The 15,774-nt window shown below is 46.1% G+C and overlaps 6 protein-coding genes across 6 annotated transcripts; 4 read left to right on the forward strand and 2 right to left on the reverse strand.

Moving 5' to 3' along the window:
- Positions 1-30: 30 nt before the first annotated feature.
- Positions 31-1,213, reverse strand: VTP01DRAFT_5201 (uncharacterized protein; the record flags this gene model as incomplete). Its single annotated transcript, XM_069383968.1, has 4 exons — positions 31-171; positions 238-641; positions 718-880; positions 932-1,213. 4 exons carry the CDS (start codon positions 1,211-1,213, stop codon positions 31-33), a joined length of 990 nt encoding a protein of 329 aa, XP_069235434.1.
- Positions 1,214-1,754: 541 nt separating this feature from the next.
- On the forward strand, positions 1,755-3,251 carry VTP01DRAFT_5202 (uncharacterized protein; the record flags this gene model as incomplete). Its single annotated transcript, XM_069383969.1, has 3 exons — positions 1,755-2,213; positions 2,279-2,991; positions 3,053-3,251. The coding sequence occupies 3 exons, from the start codon at positions 1,755-1,757 to the stop codon at positions 3,249-3,251; spliced, it is 1,371 nt and encodes a 456-aa protein (XP_069235435.1).
- Positions 3,252-3,431: 180 nt separating this feature from the next.
- VTP01DRAFT_5203 (uncharacterized protein) lies at positions 3,432-5,092 on the reverse strand (the record flags this gene model as incomplete). Its single annotated transcript, XM_069383970.1, has 7 exons — positions 3,432-3,476; positions 3,531-3,614; positions 3,676-3,773; positions 3,829-3,981; positions 4,043-4,759; positions 4,835-4,984; positions 5,077-5,092. The coding sequence occupies 7 exons, from the start codon at positions 5,090-5,092 to the stop codon at positions 3,432-3,434; spliced, it is 1,263 nt and encodes a 420-aa protein (XP_069235436.1).
- Positions 5,093-5,672: 580 nt separating this feature from the next.
- Positions 5,673-13,178, forward strand: VTP01DRAFT_5204 (uncharacterized protein; the record flags this gene model as incomplete). The annotated part of the gene is made up of 26 exons (XM_069383971.1): positions 5,673-6,021; positions 6,099-6,203; positions 6,261-6,779; positions 6,854-7,802; positions 7,858-7,975; positions 8,041-8,154; positions 8,221-8,982; positions 9,042-9,257; positions 9,314-9,376; positions 9,428-9,516; positions 9,574-9,691; positions 9,749-9,874; positions 9,932-10,100; positions 10,164-10,302; positions 10,377-10,518; positions 10,584-10,671; positions 10,734-10,864; positions 10,936-11,112; positions 11,172-11,254; positions 11,312-11,620; positions 11,684-11,737; positions 11,804-11,956; positions 12,019-12,303; positions 12,375-12,657; positions 12,715-13,067; positions 13,130-13,178. The coding sequence occupies 26 exons, from the start codon at positions 5,673-5,675 to the stop codon at positions 13,176-13,178; spliced, it is 5,943 nt and encodes a 1,980-aa protein (XP_069235437.1).
- Positions 13,179-13,570: 392 nt separating this feature from the next.
- VTP01DRAFT_5205 (uncharacterized protein) lies at positions 13,571-14,418 on the forward strand (the record flags this gene model as incomplete). Its single annotated transcript, XM_069383972.1, has 2 exons — positions 13,571-14,248; positions 14,308-14,418. 2 exons carry the CDS (start codon positions 13,571-13,573, stop codon positions 14,416-14,418), a joined length of 789 nt encoding a protein of 262 aa, XP_069235438.1.
- A 659-nt stretch (positions 14,419-15,077) lies between these two features.
- VTP01DRAFT_5206 (uncharacterized protein) lies at positions 15,078-15,560 on the forward strand (the record flags this gene model as incomplete). Its single annotated transcript, XM_069383973.1, has 1 exon — positions 15,078-15,560. The coding sequence occupies one exon, from the start codon at positions 15,078-15,080 to the stop codon at positions 15,558-15,560; it is 483 nt and encodes a 160-aa protein (XP_069235439.1).
- Between the last annotated feature and the right edge of the window lie 214 nt (positions 15,561-15,774).

A 15,774-nucleotide genomic window follows, 5' to 3' on the forward strand; every position in this document is an offset into this window, starting at 1 on the left:
ATATAGTATATCCATTTTCATTTACACAGTTCATGCTAAAAAGTCTGCAACTTCTTTATCAACTCGTTCTGCGTCTGTAAGTATTATATCGTGTCCACCTCCCTCGTAGCGGCTCACTTTGGCCTGAGGGACATATTCTTTCAAAACCTTATGATATTCAAATGGAACGGTCTATACATCGAGCCATCGTAAGTAAAAACACGGGAATATAATCATAACAAGAGGGAGGTTGTTTACCTTGTCAGCATCGCCCCACAAGACAAGAACAGGTAGATCTTTGTTTTGGCCGACGGCCTTGTATCGTTCATGCAAATCATGAAGAGGATAGTCTGTTAATGTTCCAAAGAAGGCGCGCAAGAATCCAGGATGATGAGCGAATTGATGAAAAGCGATTTTTTGCACTTTGACTGCATCCGCAGTTGTTTGATCGCCCTTGCGAGACGATTTAAAGAACTGAGTAATTCCTCTGAGAGCAACAGGTCGCAACCACGGGTGTAATGCGATCTTACTCAGCAACGGCAACTTTACAAGTTTTCCGGTCAAGGGGATATCCTTCTCTTGCATCAACCCAGCTGGTGCAATGAGGACAAGTCTATCCACTATTTCAGGATAATAAGCTGCAAAGGATGCCGCGATACCACCTAATACATAATCATTTTACTGTACTTAGCCTCCTCTCTTCTCGGATAGCACCTTCCTATGCGCCTCTTCACAAACCTCCGAGTGAGACGCCAACTACATCCGTCTTGTCCCAACCAACTTTCTGGAGTAACAATGCAATCTGTGTGGTATACAGACTTTCATCATACAATCCAGCGGGCGCATCGCTGTAGCCTCTTCCAAAAAGGTCATAAACAAGCACTTGATGACCGCTCTCAGCCTAAGCTGCTCGTAAGGATTTTGCACCTCCTGTCTGCGTGTGCGACTTTACCAGACTTCGGCCTAATTTATCGTACGTTGCAGCGCCCGTTGCAATGCCATGAATGAGAATGACGCGTCTTCCCTCGGGATTACCAAACAGCCAGTAGCGCATCGTTCCCATTGGCAACTTTAGGTCAGTGCCATTGGGATAAAAGTCGGGTGTGTATATGTCTGAAGGTGCCACGTAAAGAGACGACAGTGGTTTTTTGCTATGCGACTCGGCTTTGAGCAAAATTGCTAGCACCAACCCGATAAGAGACCACCGGGCTAGAAAGGCTATGTGGTACGCCATGGTCGTCTTTGTGTGAAAGAAAGCAGCAACAACCGAGTACTTCACATGCTCTAAAATAGTGCGTGTGGAAAAACAATTCTTCCTTTCTGCATTGTGGTCATACGCTGACCTACGGTCTTCCGAGAGACTCGGTGCTAGCTTGTGATAAATGGCTTATTTTACGGAGCCCGTAGACCAAACGCCTATGCTCTTGCATCTGGAATGGGTAGTGAATCAAGTCACTGTCCTTCCTATCATCTCTCCCTCAAGCTCGCTCTATCAATTACCATGATATAGAATCAGAATACTGTACCACACAATTTTATTTTCTCGATAAAAATTGGTAGTAGATATATCAGAATATAGGCACATAGCAAACGATCTTCACGCACCTTCATTTTAATCTCTATAAAAGTGAGCAGGTAAGTGAATCTCTTCTACATAGCATGATCGATCTTCGACGCTGCGCTGAGTGGACCGTTTCACAAGATACACGCGCCCCTTGAAAAAGGGACCCTGGGGCCGATTTTTATTTCATGCCGCCAAGAACAACTGCGAAGCGATGAAGTTACTTGAACTACCACCCGACATTTTGATAGACAACATTCTGCTCCACCTGGATGCAGCAACTCTCGCGAGATTATCAAGTACATGCCGATTGTTCAAGACGCTGGCTGACGATGAATTGCTATGGAAACACCGCGTGTTCCAAGACTATAACCTTCCTCACGATGCCAGTTTCCGGCACTCGGGCTGGAAGACGCTGTATGCGCAGTTGAGCGACTCGGCAGTTTATACGTGGGGAACGAACAACGACAGAAGACTCGGTCACTCTGAGGAGCAACAAACTATGCAACCTTTCCTGCGAGGACACCGAGCGCGCATAGCATTCCCGATGTATTCGGTGAATAAGCCCAAAGAAGTAACGGCTCTGCGCGGAAAAGGCATCGTCGATATCATGGCGGGTGGATGGTCGTTCCATGCTCTCGATCGTCACGGCAGAGTGTGGATGTGGGGAACGGTAACATGCACACTGCTGATAAGTGAACAGCAAAGTGATGCTGAACTATCGAAATCGCTTTTTAGATGCAAGAAGACGTTGCCTACTCCGCATCTTTGGGGACTCGCCTGATAGCATCGCCTACGCGGGTGGAACTACCAGAACATATCCGTATTCGATCTGTATCCTGCGGTCGATCGCACGCAATCAGCTTGGCTCAGGACGGCAGCGTGTGGCATTGGAATAACTTGTGGGCACCGCAGCAAGTGAACATTCCAACTGAGGGCACCGTCATTCAAGTCACTGCAAACTGGGGATACTCTTCAGTTTTGACTTGCAGGGGCGAGCTGTTTATAATCCCACAGCCAGCAAATATAAGAGAACGGCCAGAAGCACCACAAGATCCTATGGAGGTCCATATGCCTGCGCTCACCTTGGCGGATCTTGATCTGGATACTTCTCAAGGCGATAAGATCGTGCAAGTTACTGGACTAGAGAAATGTACAATCGCGCTCACAAGGACCGGTCGTGTCATAAAAATACGTACAGAGCCCATTGTCGACTTTGTCGCCTCACCGGCACAAAACGCAGTCGAGCTATGCAAATTCGGTGCAACGGACCCTGAAGACAACGATAGGTCTAGACGTATGTACAGGTTTATAACTGGTCAGTTCCGCAATTTTGCAGTCTACACCTCTGACGGAAAGGCGTTGCTGGGTGACCAAGATGCTGACCAAGATACCGAACCCCGCTTATTCCCTGAACTGCAACGCGATATTTGCAAAGTTACATTCGGCGAGTAAGTGCAGAAGAGTTTACTCTTTTTACAATTCAGACTAAAATGGAAGGTTATTGGCTAGTTACCACAGCGGCGCATTGACAAATCACGGCGAGCTGCTGACTTGGGGAGCATACAGCGATGGAGCACTGGGTCACGGAGAATCCCGCGACGCAGAGCAGACGGTTCCAAAAACTGTCGAGGAACTCCAGGATAAATTCGTTTTTGCTGTTGGATTTGGAGGATGGCACAGCGGTGCATTAACCATCCCTAGAACATGAAGAAAATATTTGATCGATCAAGCCTTTTTGTTGTATTTTTTTCTCTCTCTCGCATAGCATTAGAAGAAATAAAAGGGATTTGGTTGGGGATTGTAAACTTGGAGTATGCAGTTTCTTTTTTTCAACTGAATGACTAAAAGGTAAAAGGAGGGAATGGTACAGGGTTCTTTTGATTTCCTTTTAAGATTGCTTGCACTCTGGTGCGTTCTCACCCTTATTTGGTTGCTGATTGTTCTATGAGTATAACGGCTATATATCGTAACAATTTGTGCTACTTACGGCTGCATCGTCGTCATCATCGTCTTCGTCGTCATCATCCTCATCGTCATCTTCTTCGTCTTCATCTTCATCGTAATATTCATCCTGGGAACGTCGTGGCTCGTTGGTTGCTGCATGAGTAACGAAAAGTCGGGATACATCATACCTCAAATTCATCATCTTCTTCGAATTCTTCATACTCTAATGCTTTTCCGGTGAAGTAGTCGACTGCATGGGGGATGATCTTATCCTTGAATTCCTCGCCTGCTAAAAGTTAGAAGATCACATAGAAAAAAGCATCATTCCGTGTACGACTTACCAGTTTCATAGTCGACTTCGAGTTTAGCATCCAAACCTTCTGCCTCTTCTTCGTCTAGCTCTTCGTCGTCATCGGGGAAGGATGGTGGGCTGAAGAAGTTGAAGAATGTATCGGCAGGAACGGTGCGCTTGACAACACGGGTCTTGTTAGTACCTGATCGCCGACCGTGTGAGTTTTCCTCAAAAACTTAAAACATACAGACGGTAAAACGTACCCTTGTGTCGCTGCTTCTTGGTCTCGACCTTGACGGTGAGATCCTTTCCTTCTTTCCAGTTGATCTTGCAGCCTTCTGCGTGATCGTAGACAAAATCGCCGCCATACACATGGTCTTGATAATAATAGGTCTTGGTGAGGACCTTGTCTGTGAAGAATTCATTTTCGGAGAACTCGAATTCGAGCTTGAATCCAGGTTTTTCCATGTAAGCCATGCGGATATCTTTGAGATGCTTCAATGCTTCTTCGTCTTGCTCCGTGATTGTTTCTGAGATTTGAGGGTGGTTCTTCAAAGCGGTTAGCCAGAATTCGGGGATACCGGAAGTAGGCTGCTCCTCCTCTTCTTCCTTTTCTTCGGTCTTGTTTTCGGTCTTCTTTTCAGCACCTTCTTCTTCGTCGACCTTTTCACCCAGTGCGACTTCTTCGTCTGAAGGCTCGTAGGCACCGTTTACGATCTCGGCACGCTTGTTGTATAGTGGCTTATACAATTCCAGATATTTCTTCTCCAACGCAAGAACTTCCTCTTGGAACTTGCCTTCGAGTTCGGCGTGCTTAGATTGGAAGTACTTCAATCCATTGATACGGCGTTTGACGCTAGCAGGAAGAGAATCGATGTAACCGGAGGGGCGGCCGACCAGAGTTCCCAGCTTTCCCTGGAGCATGCTGATAAGAGCGGGATTGCTCGTAAATGCGCCGCTTAGGGCTGCGCCTTCTGCAGCTGTGAGAAGTAATAACAACAATAGTCTACTCAGTCTGTTCCGCTAAAGTCACAGAACTCTGCTCCACTTTTTACCTTTCTTGCTGCTGCCTTCAGCGTCTTCGGAAATGCTCGAGATAGAAGGACGGTAGCTTGACGTGATGGGTGCTGGGTTGATGGGAGTATTTTGGGGAGTGGGAGCCACCAAGGGCTCCTGCTTCTTGCTGTTGATATCAACCCGGGAAGCTGACAAGAAAAGCCAGTTTTAACGCATTGATCGCTTGAATCATAGGAGCATGACCGGCTAGTGATCTGAATTGACCACATTCAATACTTACAGCTCTGGTTCTCCATTTCACAAAAACGAGAGTGAGATTGAAAAACACGAAGTAGACGAAATGCTGCTCTGAAAGAAGCCGCCCGTTCAGCTTTCTCCGATTGGCGGCGGCGTTTGCATCCTTTGAGACATGCTGCGCTTGGCAACGACGACGGTCATCCAGGCAGCAGATACCTCTATATGTTACAATTCGTCGCTGTATCTTTGCGTTTGTGTCTCTTAGCTACTGTCGAGATGTCAAGTACTCATGCTCACATATACATAATTGTGGCTGATAAAGCTTTAACGTGAGATGCCACCGCCTTCATGAAATAGCGTTATATATATGTTTCGCTGCGACGCTTTCAAGCAGCTTAATGTGATTGATGATCCTGCAACGCATATACAGAGGAGCTGTAATTACAAAAACAAGCGTGTACAATGGGTAATGGTTGGAAAAATGCGACCAGAGAGCATTTTGGCAAGGATAGACTCTGGGTTTCGTGATATTGCTGGCTTTGAAGAGAGACTGTCGATCAACGTTTGCATTGAAGGCGGCCCTGGCGCCCTTTTGGAGTAACCAGATCCTTTCTCTCATCAAGAATCAGCTTTTCTGTCATGCGAAGGGCAGGCTCTGTCGTCAAGAAGTCGCTTGGGACAAGCCCGTCTGCCACGACCACAGACGATGCCCAGGAAGCAGAGCACCAGAAACCACGACCGCCTCCACCGCCTCCACCTCCACCAGCACCAACCACCACCACTGCTGCTGTGCCTGCAATGTCGTCAGAGCCGGACATTGGATCGAGTGGCGAACTGGGTATTGACTTTCCTATTCTTCCTTCAACCTCAAGCTTCACGCTACCCGGGAAGGAGGACAAGGGCGAGAAACTTAAGAAGAAAGCCAGAAACTTCTTGGACGAGCGACAGAAAATAAAGTCGCGAGCACAGAGTCTATGGAGTTATATCGGTACGGTCTAAAGAAACCTATGCACATGGGGGACGGCGCGCGCGCTAAGTCGATTGTTGTTGTTATTGTCGTTGTAGACGCAGCAAATTCTTTTGATCAGGCACGGTTTTTCCAAGAGAATGCGGAGCAGGTCTTTCACGTCGTATACGAGACATGCATGCATCACATTGAAAAGATGAAGCGTAAGCATTGTCATCCATTCAAGCAGGCATAAGTAGTTTTGGGCTAATACAAGGTAGAAAAAAATGAACGACCGCAATCGTGGAATTCCAAGGATCTTGTCACCTTGCAGAAAAACCTTTTACTACTTCGAAAGATCTTCCTGTATTTACCCGAGCTGATGCGGAATGGATGGCAGCGGAAGAATATTGCCAAACTCCTTGCACATATCCTCGATCACGGCAATCATCTACGGCTTCGAGCACTTGGATTTCATCTTTTGCTGCTCTGGCTCAACGATCAGGTCGTAGAATACCCAGAGTGTATGGAGCTATTTGCAAATGCGATCGCTCTGGATTTGTTTGTGCTCGACGAGATTAAACCGTCTGTGAACGCTAGCACAAAAACAAATGCAGAAACAAGCGCGTCCGAAGACAAGGTAGCAAGCTCCACAACAACAAGCAAACATCACGGCAGCGGCTTGAATTTTGTCAAAAAGCTTAGCGAGAGGCATACCGAACGGACCTTTGGTCACGGTCTCAGCAGAGATGAAAAGATTAAAAACTCAAAACTTAGGCTACATCAAAAGCTTATACTAGGTAAATGAGCTGCAATCACCTGTATACTATTCTCTCTTTTGCTTACGAAGTTCTTGTTTGATATGCGACGTCAGGCGACGACCAAGCGCCGTTATACCCTAACCCTGTTCAACCGACTTTCAACGACTCCATTGTACTACTCCACATCTTCACCACTAATCTCGTTCGACTCGCATACGTAGCAGCCGGATCGCCACCTCCACGAGATGAATACGAATATCCACCCGGCGACAACGTAGAAGCCGACGACGGGATTGCAACCGGTGTCGGTATAGATGCGGCTACAGCTAGTGCGAAATTTATGTTTCGAATATTCCGTACCTATTACATGTCTAAATTTACGCCTCAGATAGCAAAGGCGCTTAAAATGGATGGCGTGCCATCCTCGGATGAAGACTTTGGATTTCCCGCATGTCCACCGTGTATACTACGAACTTTACTCCGTTTCCTAATTGGATACTGTCTGGACAACAGTGAAAAGCTGAACGTCGGTCAGTGGCTACCCTCTGCAACTGGCACACCGTCTCCAGCGACACCGATCCTGAAGTCCATCGTCTTATCCTCGTACGAAACACGAGAAATGCTGCACGAGCTTCTACGACAGGCTATGACGCTTCCTTGCACAAATCCCGAGTATCGAGATATTACACGCGGCGCAATGCATATTTTAGGTGTATGGATGTTAGGAAGCGAGGACGAACGGCCTTCCTTTTTGAGACGGACTGGTAGCTGGTCGCTTATTGCATCCAACACACAAGGCAGTATTACACGGTCTAGCAGCCACTCTTCAGCTCTCACTTCCGCGGCAGATGAAGATGATTACAAGAGCGCAGATGCAAACATGTTCTTGCGACGCTACTTTTTGATGATAAAACTCGTTTTTGACCAGCATGTCATCATTGACCCCGATGATCTGCACGTTGTCGATTGGGATGGGCTCGTTAGTTTGTACAAGGATGCTCTCAATGTCTACCGTGCAGTCACAGTGTCGAGAGGAGGCATCGACATTGAAGTAGAAAGCTGGTAAGTCCGTTCTGGCTGTGGCAACAATGTAGCAATGATTAACGTGCATACACAGGGAACTATTACTGCATTGTCTCATGGATATCCAAGATCGCTTCCTCAATCAAGGTCAGAAATATACTCGTATACCGAATAGCCAGCTTGCAGACGATTTTGCAGAATATTTATCCGACGTAAGAACAGAAGAAATGCTAAATGATGTTGAATGGACTTTTCACCACCTGCATTCTATTTGCAGACCATTCTTCACGCATTTGTACGCGCCAAGATCGCACACACGGAAATATGGAAGGATCTAAAGAACTACTTGCTTGCATCGACTCGTTGGATGGAGAGTCTCCAAAGCTGGGTGGTAATACAAACTTGATCCCAAATATGCATATGCAATTGTTTGCATGGTGACACGCATCATTTTTAGAAAATTATGCATAAATTGACCCGTCTACTTTCTGCGCGGCTGTACAACGTCGAGTATGATGCATATCCTTCAGATCGACCAGACGAACATCATCGCTATTCTCTGCATATTTCATCGAACAGCTATCGATCGCGCTCAAAAGTTCGATCAAGGCATTTAAGCATTCAAGGCGATTTACGGTCAGGGAACAGACGTTCTGCCGGACGGCCATTGTCGTCCGGTGCAAGTGACGGGCAGCTTATGGATAGCCAACAACAACTACCGACGCCGCCGCTGCCGTTGCCAACATCGGATCATTTTTCGGATGGAGGCATAGTACGCAACGTCAGCAATATCTCGCTCTCTGAAAAGGGCAGCAAAACTTCGGATCGACGCTCGATAGTGTTGCAGGATGTGGAAGATACAGAAGAAGCCAAGGCTGGCGTCAAATCAGTTGCACCGGCATCGACCTCTTCAACATCCTACACGCAGACACAGCAACCGGTTGTCACAGGGAATGGCTCGCAACGTCGGGCAAATACAAGTCGCAGAACTGTCAGCATTCATCAACTTGACACGCTGTTCCAAGAATCTGGAAGCAAATTATTAAGTTTTGTGCATCATCACGGAGATACAGTCGAGCCAACTGCCTCAATGTCTAAATCCTTGGTTACAGCACGCGACGAAGAGGACAAGAGAAAGCAAGCTGAATGGGATCAACGAAGTATGGGAAGTTCGATCGACCGCATGCCGTTGGAAGAGAGCGTGAATCAATCTATAAAGGTTTGACTTTTGGTGATGCTAGATATCAAACGATATTCTAATCAGACGTTCGTCGTCAGTCCAATCGTACGTCTGTGTCACTTGTTCTACCCACTGGAGAAGCTATCTCTCTGACGACCAGCACAGCAGCTGTCAATGAGAAGCTTCCTGCTAGCTTGGGCATGTTCAAGAGCTCAGAATTTTTGAATTTGGATAACATAACAGCCGATGGTTCTAGTGTACTTGCAATATGGAAAAACATGCTTTGTGCTCTTGGCAATATCAATGAACTTCAGGTAAAGCTAGTTAACGAATTTGGAGACACGGATGTAGTCTAACTTTGAATCTCTAGCGTCCACAAGATCACGCAGTGGTTGTATCATGCGTTGTTGACATATGGGACACGTTAGAATGGGTTAGTACATGATCCGAGGGAAAGAAAGGCATATTATTTACACTGTGATAGGTACGTGCGCATCAACCTTACCACGTAGAATATATGCCAGCACTATATGAAATGGCACCGTGGTTCCTTCAAGCAGCCGAGTTACCAACGTGAGTCTACGATCTGCCATTTATCTAACCTAGAAAATGCTAACCATGCTCTTCCAGAACTTACGATGCTGGTCGCGCCATTGCATACGGTTGTTTGTGTCGATTATTCTGTCACCGATCTGAAGAAACCGTTCCAGAGACGTACTATGCCTACTTTTATAGAGCTTTGCTAAAGGTAATATAAGGCAAGGCTTTGTCCTTTGAAAACCAAAGTTGCTGACAAACATTCCAGGGTCTGTCATCCTCTGACACGGCTATCATAGAATCCATCATTCGCAATTCAGACCGACTTTTCTCCGCATCGCTTCCTTCTGCTTATATTCTTATCCCTTCCTTTTTTGACGCCATAGAACGACAGGTACAGAATGGATTTTCGCGTTTTTTGACCTTGCATAGCAACTAACAAATTGCAAAGTTGCTAGATGGTGATACACCTAGAGAAGTATCGACGAGTGTTCGTCGCAGCTGCATAACCATCCTGGGAACCTTTGTATCTATTTCGAACCATTTCAAAAACGTGCGCATTGATTTGCAGAAACCCATGACAAGCCTCAACGAAACCGAGTTTGCATTTTCCGATGCAAGTATGACAAAGATAATGCTATCGGGCATAGGAGCTTACACTTAATTCCTTGAATAGATAAAAGTTTGGCTTAAAGATTTGCTGCTCCGTCTTGTCAATGGTGGCACGCCTATGGACAAGATAGAGCAAGATCCTGATGTACGGTGCATGCTTTTGGGCGTTATCTGCTCGCTTGCATTGGATGAATTACTGGTCAACTCTAGGTAAAGTAGTACTTTGCTGCCTTACTTCATATACCATCGGATCACTAAACCGACTGCAATTTCTGTATACTTAGACCTCAGCAAACTCTAGTCCAGGACAGCGTTCTGGCCATGGTCAACCATCTGTACTGGAGCAATATCAATATCGTCAACACAGCTGTCGATTGTCTCAACACACTTGCCCAAGTGTACAAGGAAGAACTGGATTCTGATGGTGTAAGTATAGATATGATTCTATTGATGGTATCTCTGAGGTGACACTCCGTTTGCTCCTTCTTTAGATTATCGTCGAGGAAGTACTGACACGAATCATCGATGCGTTGAACGTTCATCTAAAGTACTATGAGCGCCACAGTAAAGATGGAAGAGGTACAAGACGAGTGGCAGAAAAGTACAACTTTGTAACATGGAGGCTAACTGGAAAAAAAAAGGATTCATAATCTCCAAGCTTTTCAGCTGTTTGCTAGAATGGCTCATGGTTATCGATCCAATGATCCTTTCCGAGACTGAACTGTGCCAACTCGTGTTCGATGTCATTGAGTACGCACTGCATATTACTTCTGTATGTATCAATTCTGTTATGGATATAAAATATACAAGCAAAAAAAAAAACTCACCGACTACTGTATATAGGAAGGAGGATCCGAAAAATTGCTCCCTCATCCTCCAGATCTGCGATCAGAGAACCGGAGGAAGAAAGAAGTGCCGTTCAAATTCAAGTTGCTCACAGAAAAGAGGCCGCCAATCCATCAAGAGTATGCGAACGTTGTTGCTCCAGGAGTCTCTGAAAGTGACCAGGGCTACGTCAAAGTACACCTCCATCGTATCCGTGGTAGCCTATAGGATGCAAATCTAACATTCTCTCTTAGGAATCAGCAGAAGCCACTTTGCTGCACTTGCTGCATCATTTCAACAACTTTGCACCCCCATCGGGCCCAGCCACTATCCACAGGTACAAAGAAGAATAACATAAATATGCTCTGCAGCTTTTAACATGCATGTGTTGCAGCACTATTACTGGCCCGGGAGTCGCCCAGGAAGAAAATGAGGAACATATGGGCTACCAGTACTTTTCATACAACGAATCGACTATCATCGCCTTCGTTGAGCTGCCGCCGCGAAGCAACTCTGAAAACTCTATAGCTCGCATCATTGTGCGTGATATAACTGGCCGCTATGTTTGGGATTCACGATTGGAGCCAAAGACACTTCAAAGTTCACAGCAACCGACAAAGATCGAGGAGAGTTTAGAGAAAGAGTACGGATACGCCCTTCGAGAAGGGCTGCAAGTGCGTACACCGGATGAAATTCACGAAGCGTAAGTTTTACACAGGCGGAATACATACACGACAACAAAGTGATGTTAAATCATTGTACTTAGAATGAAGCGTGATCCAAATAGCAATACTGATAGATTACAAGAGTTGCTGAAAGGGTAAAAATATTCGAAACATCCAAGATACTCTGGTACCTGTATACTAATAGCATGATATCTCCAAAGAATAAGCTCATCAAACGTCGACTGCCAAGAGACGGCCCAGACACCGCTACCTTTGACACAACACCAAGCTGGAATGGTTGGGCGCTTGGATGAGCAGCTGAACGAGTTCTTACAGGATGAGAGCAATAGCAACTCCCAACAAGAGTTCAATACGTGCGTAAAATCTACATACACTGTCGCTTCCAGACCTGGTCAGACTGACAGTACATATTTAGGAACTTGTGGTTCTCCAAAGTCAATGTTTTGCGACGAAACCCCACAACAACCGCCGCAGGCTCCTTCTACCAACATTTGACAGCCAACTTTGCCCTGAAAAAGGACTTTTCACCGGCATTCCCTCACGAGACAGAAAAGTCCCAGGTTCCTTTCCAGCAAAGCCGATTACTGCTGAGCCATCTAGGTTTTATCAACTATGACCAGTTGAAAGACGGTTCGTTCCAGATGCTCAACAAGACACCTTCGCTTTACCGTGACCTACGTGGTCTTGACCGCAAGCACGGGTAAGCCATAACTCTCATTAAAACCACTTAACAATCCGTTTCATATTAACATCCCATTCATTTTGCCGTAGTCGCGAAACGATGAAGATTGCAGTTATCTACGTTGGACCTGGACAGGAAGACGAACAGAGCATCCTGCATAACAGTCGAGGCAGCCCTCAGTATGATGCCTTTGTCAACAGCTTAGGATGGGAGATAGATATTGCAACGCACACCGGATACTTGGGAGGTCTAGAACGCAATCTTACAAATGGAACGCGCGCAAACTATTATTGCAACTCGACATTGGAGATGATATTCCACGATGTCACGAAGATGCCTACCGAAGCTGACGATCCCAAGCAACTGAAAAAGGTAACTGTAAACATTGATCTAGCGCACAAGCCAGAATGTTAAACTTTTTTCTGCCAGAAACGTCACGTTGGTAACGACCACGTGCATATTGTGTGGAATGAGCATGACAGGGACTACCAGATTGGTACAATTGGCGGTGACTTTGGCAACGCACAAATCGTTGTATCGCCACTACCGAACGGTCTCTATGCTATTCGCGTGTACCGTGACGCCAAAGTCCCTTACTTTGGTCCGCTGTTCGATGGCATGGTCGTATCACAAGCAATTCTTGGCCCTCTTGTTCGAGCCACTGCAATCAATGCGTTCCGACGGTCCGTCCACAACAATTACTATTCATTCTACAAATGCGTCTATGCTCAGCGAGCAAATGATATAAAGACCATTACCAACCGACACAAAGTAGCTACTTGGTGAGTTCCCGGTACATGCCGAAAATAATCAGTAATAATATGGAATTAACCTTCAACGATAGGAGTTATGAACATTTCATGGAAAAGATATTCATGCCCAGTGCCGAGTAAATATATATACACATATAATTATACGTCTTCCTTCCTATTCTTCTTCTTCTCGTACAATAGCATATTCTCTGTTTGTCTTCTACTCTCCTAGTACATGTTTCTACATCTTTACATAGTAAATTAAGAACTGGTTTGCAATAATGTTGCAATTTTCGGGCCACCAGCAGCGGCGGCAGCGCCTACGTGCTGTGATACATGGTTTTTTACATATTATGCTGCGGTGGTGGTGGTGCTGTTCATGGACACTTGCGTTTCTCTGCCTTGTTGGAGCAGCTTGTGGCTACAGAGCACTTTCAAACGATGAACTGGACTATATTGCGCGACGACTCCCTGAAACTCATGGGGTGATGGAGCTCGTGCAGCCCTTGCTGATCCCACGCGTTTCAGGAACAATGGAGAATCAGCTAGTACGGCAGAACATTACCTCCTTCTTTGCGAAGCTTGGATGGACAGTGGAGCTGGATACGTTTACGGACGAGACGCCTCTAGGACCTATTGAATTTTCGAATATCATAGCGACCAAGAACCCGGACGCACCAAAACGGCTCGTGCTGGCAGCGCATTACGATTCAAAATATTTCAAGGATGGAGAGTTCATAGGGGCGACAGACAGCGCGGTCCCTTGTGGAATATTGATTCACATTGCAGAAGTTCTGAACGACTATTTGACAACAACGGCAGATACGACGCTGCAGATGGTCTTTTTCGATGGCGAGGAAGCATTTGTCACGTGGAGTGCGGAAGATTCTATCTACGGTGCTCGGCATCTCGCGCAGAAATGGAGTGAATCCGGAGAGCTGTCAAAAATCCAAGTACTGGCTCTGCTGGATCTGTTAGGCACGCCAGATATCAAGATACCCAACTATTACAAGGCTACTAGCGATCTCTTTTACAAGCTGAGGACCTTGGAGCGACGTCTGGCGCTGAAACCAAGATACCTCGATCTCAACTCGGTCATGACCTACCGCGGCGAATGGATGCAGGACGACCATGTTCCCTTCTTGCAACGAGGAGTCAAGATATTGCATATCATACCATATCCATTCCCCAAAGTATGGCATGACTTGTCGGTAAGAAAATGATTGAATCAATAACAGAAAAGCGTTGCGCTGAAAATATTGTCTACTAGGACAATGCTGAGTGCATAGAACCTAAGGTTGTCACCGACCTTGAACTCCTGTTCCGTACGTTTGTGGCCGAGTATCTGGAAATAGATCTGTTCCCTCACACTGAACTTTGATGAGAACAATGGTGTGAGGTATATGCGAAGAGAAGAGGCCCTTGTACAGGGGATATATAGAAACCAAACAGTTGGAATGCTTTCCCTGATAATCTTTACTTGTTAAAGACGTAATTGATCTTTTTACTTTGGGACCCTCGCAGCACTCCCCTACTTACTTAAATCTTCTCTCTCTTTGAGGTCCCATGCATATGATTTATTAGCGCGGGTTTTTGCACTGTGCAGCGTGAGACTGTGCACTGCATGTCGGCCATGAATTATTTCGAAATTTTCTTCTAGGTACATAGGTAGCTAGCAACATCCAAGTTGCTACAAGGCAGCAGTAGACTGGTCTTGTTCAAGACCCGCACGCAGACCGCCCTGCGCTTTGCACATCAGGACTGTTGCCGTGACAAGCTTCAAAAAAGAAAGAGAGGAGGGAGGTTAGGGTGTTGCGTGCGACATCAATTTTTCAAGGTCCAGCATCCATCGTTTTCGCGAGGTAGAGCACCATTTTTGGAACGAAGCATTGAAAGCCAGAAAATTTGCTTCACATCGTAACTCAAAGGATTAGATAGTAGATTATTTCTCTCTTTCCCTTTTTCTTTGTCACTTTAGCCTTATCTCGCGCGTGTATACACAACCCTTGCCTCTCATTAAACGATCTCCGGTCCAGCAGCATGGCGAGTCCATCCACCAACGAAGTCCTTTTCGTCGTCATCATTGTCATTATATTCTTTATCCTCCTCGGTGTCTGTCTCTATTGCGTCTACAGAGCGACTACACCAACCAAGCGCCAGCGGCAGCTTGAGGAACAGAGGTACCAACAGCAACAGTACATTACCGCATCCCAGCTCGAAACCCTTCGACCTCCCGAACTCGCCCGCCAGCTCAACGACGCAAAACGAACATCCCTCTTGAACCGTCTGTTTAGCAACAACTCGTCGTCGTTGCATACAACAAGGCCAAGTGCTGTGCGACCACCGTCCTTCTTGCCGATGCAGCAGCCGCCCGCTATCCTCGTACACGATAATGCAATGGCTGCCCGAGACGCGCAGGTGGCAGCCGCCGCATCCAACATTGCTCCCCCCGCATACGGCGACCATCGAACATCTGTAGCTGTTCCCTTCCCCCAGATGCCACCAAACAGCGAGAAAAACTGAAATCAACATACATTTATCCATTGTTCCAAATTGAATAAATACCTTCTACATCATTCCCATTTCTCTTACTACTATCAGTATTACCATAAATTTTTCCTTCTTGTGTGGTGCCTGCGCTTGTAGTAGATGGAAAAAGGGAATATATATATATATATATATATATCTTCAATATAAAACTATAAAACCAGTTACGTACATACAGCCTTTCTCTTTT

This window comes from Rhizomucor pusillus, assembly GCF_041956525.1.
Source record: "Rhizomucor pusillus strain CBS 183.67 unplaced genomic scaffold VTP01scaffold_21, whole genome shotgun sequence".
Taxonomy (NCBI): Eukaryota; Fungi; Mucoromycota; class Mucoromycetes; order Mucorales; family Lichtheimiaceae; genus Rhizomucor; species Rhizomucor pusillus.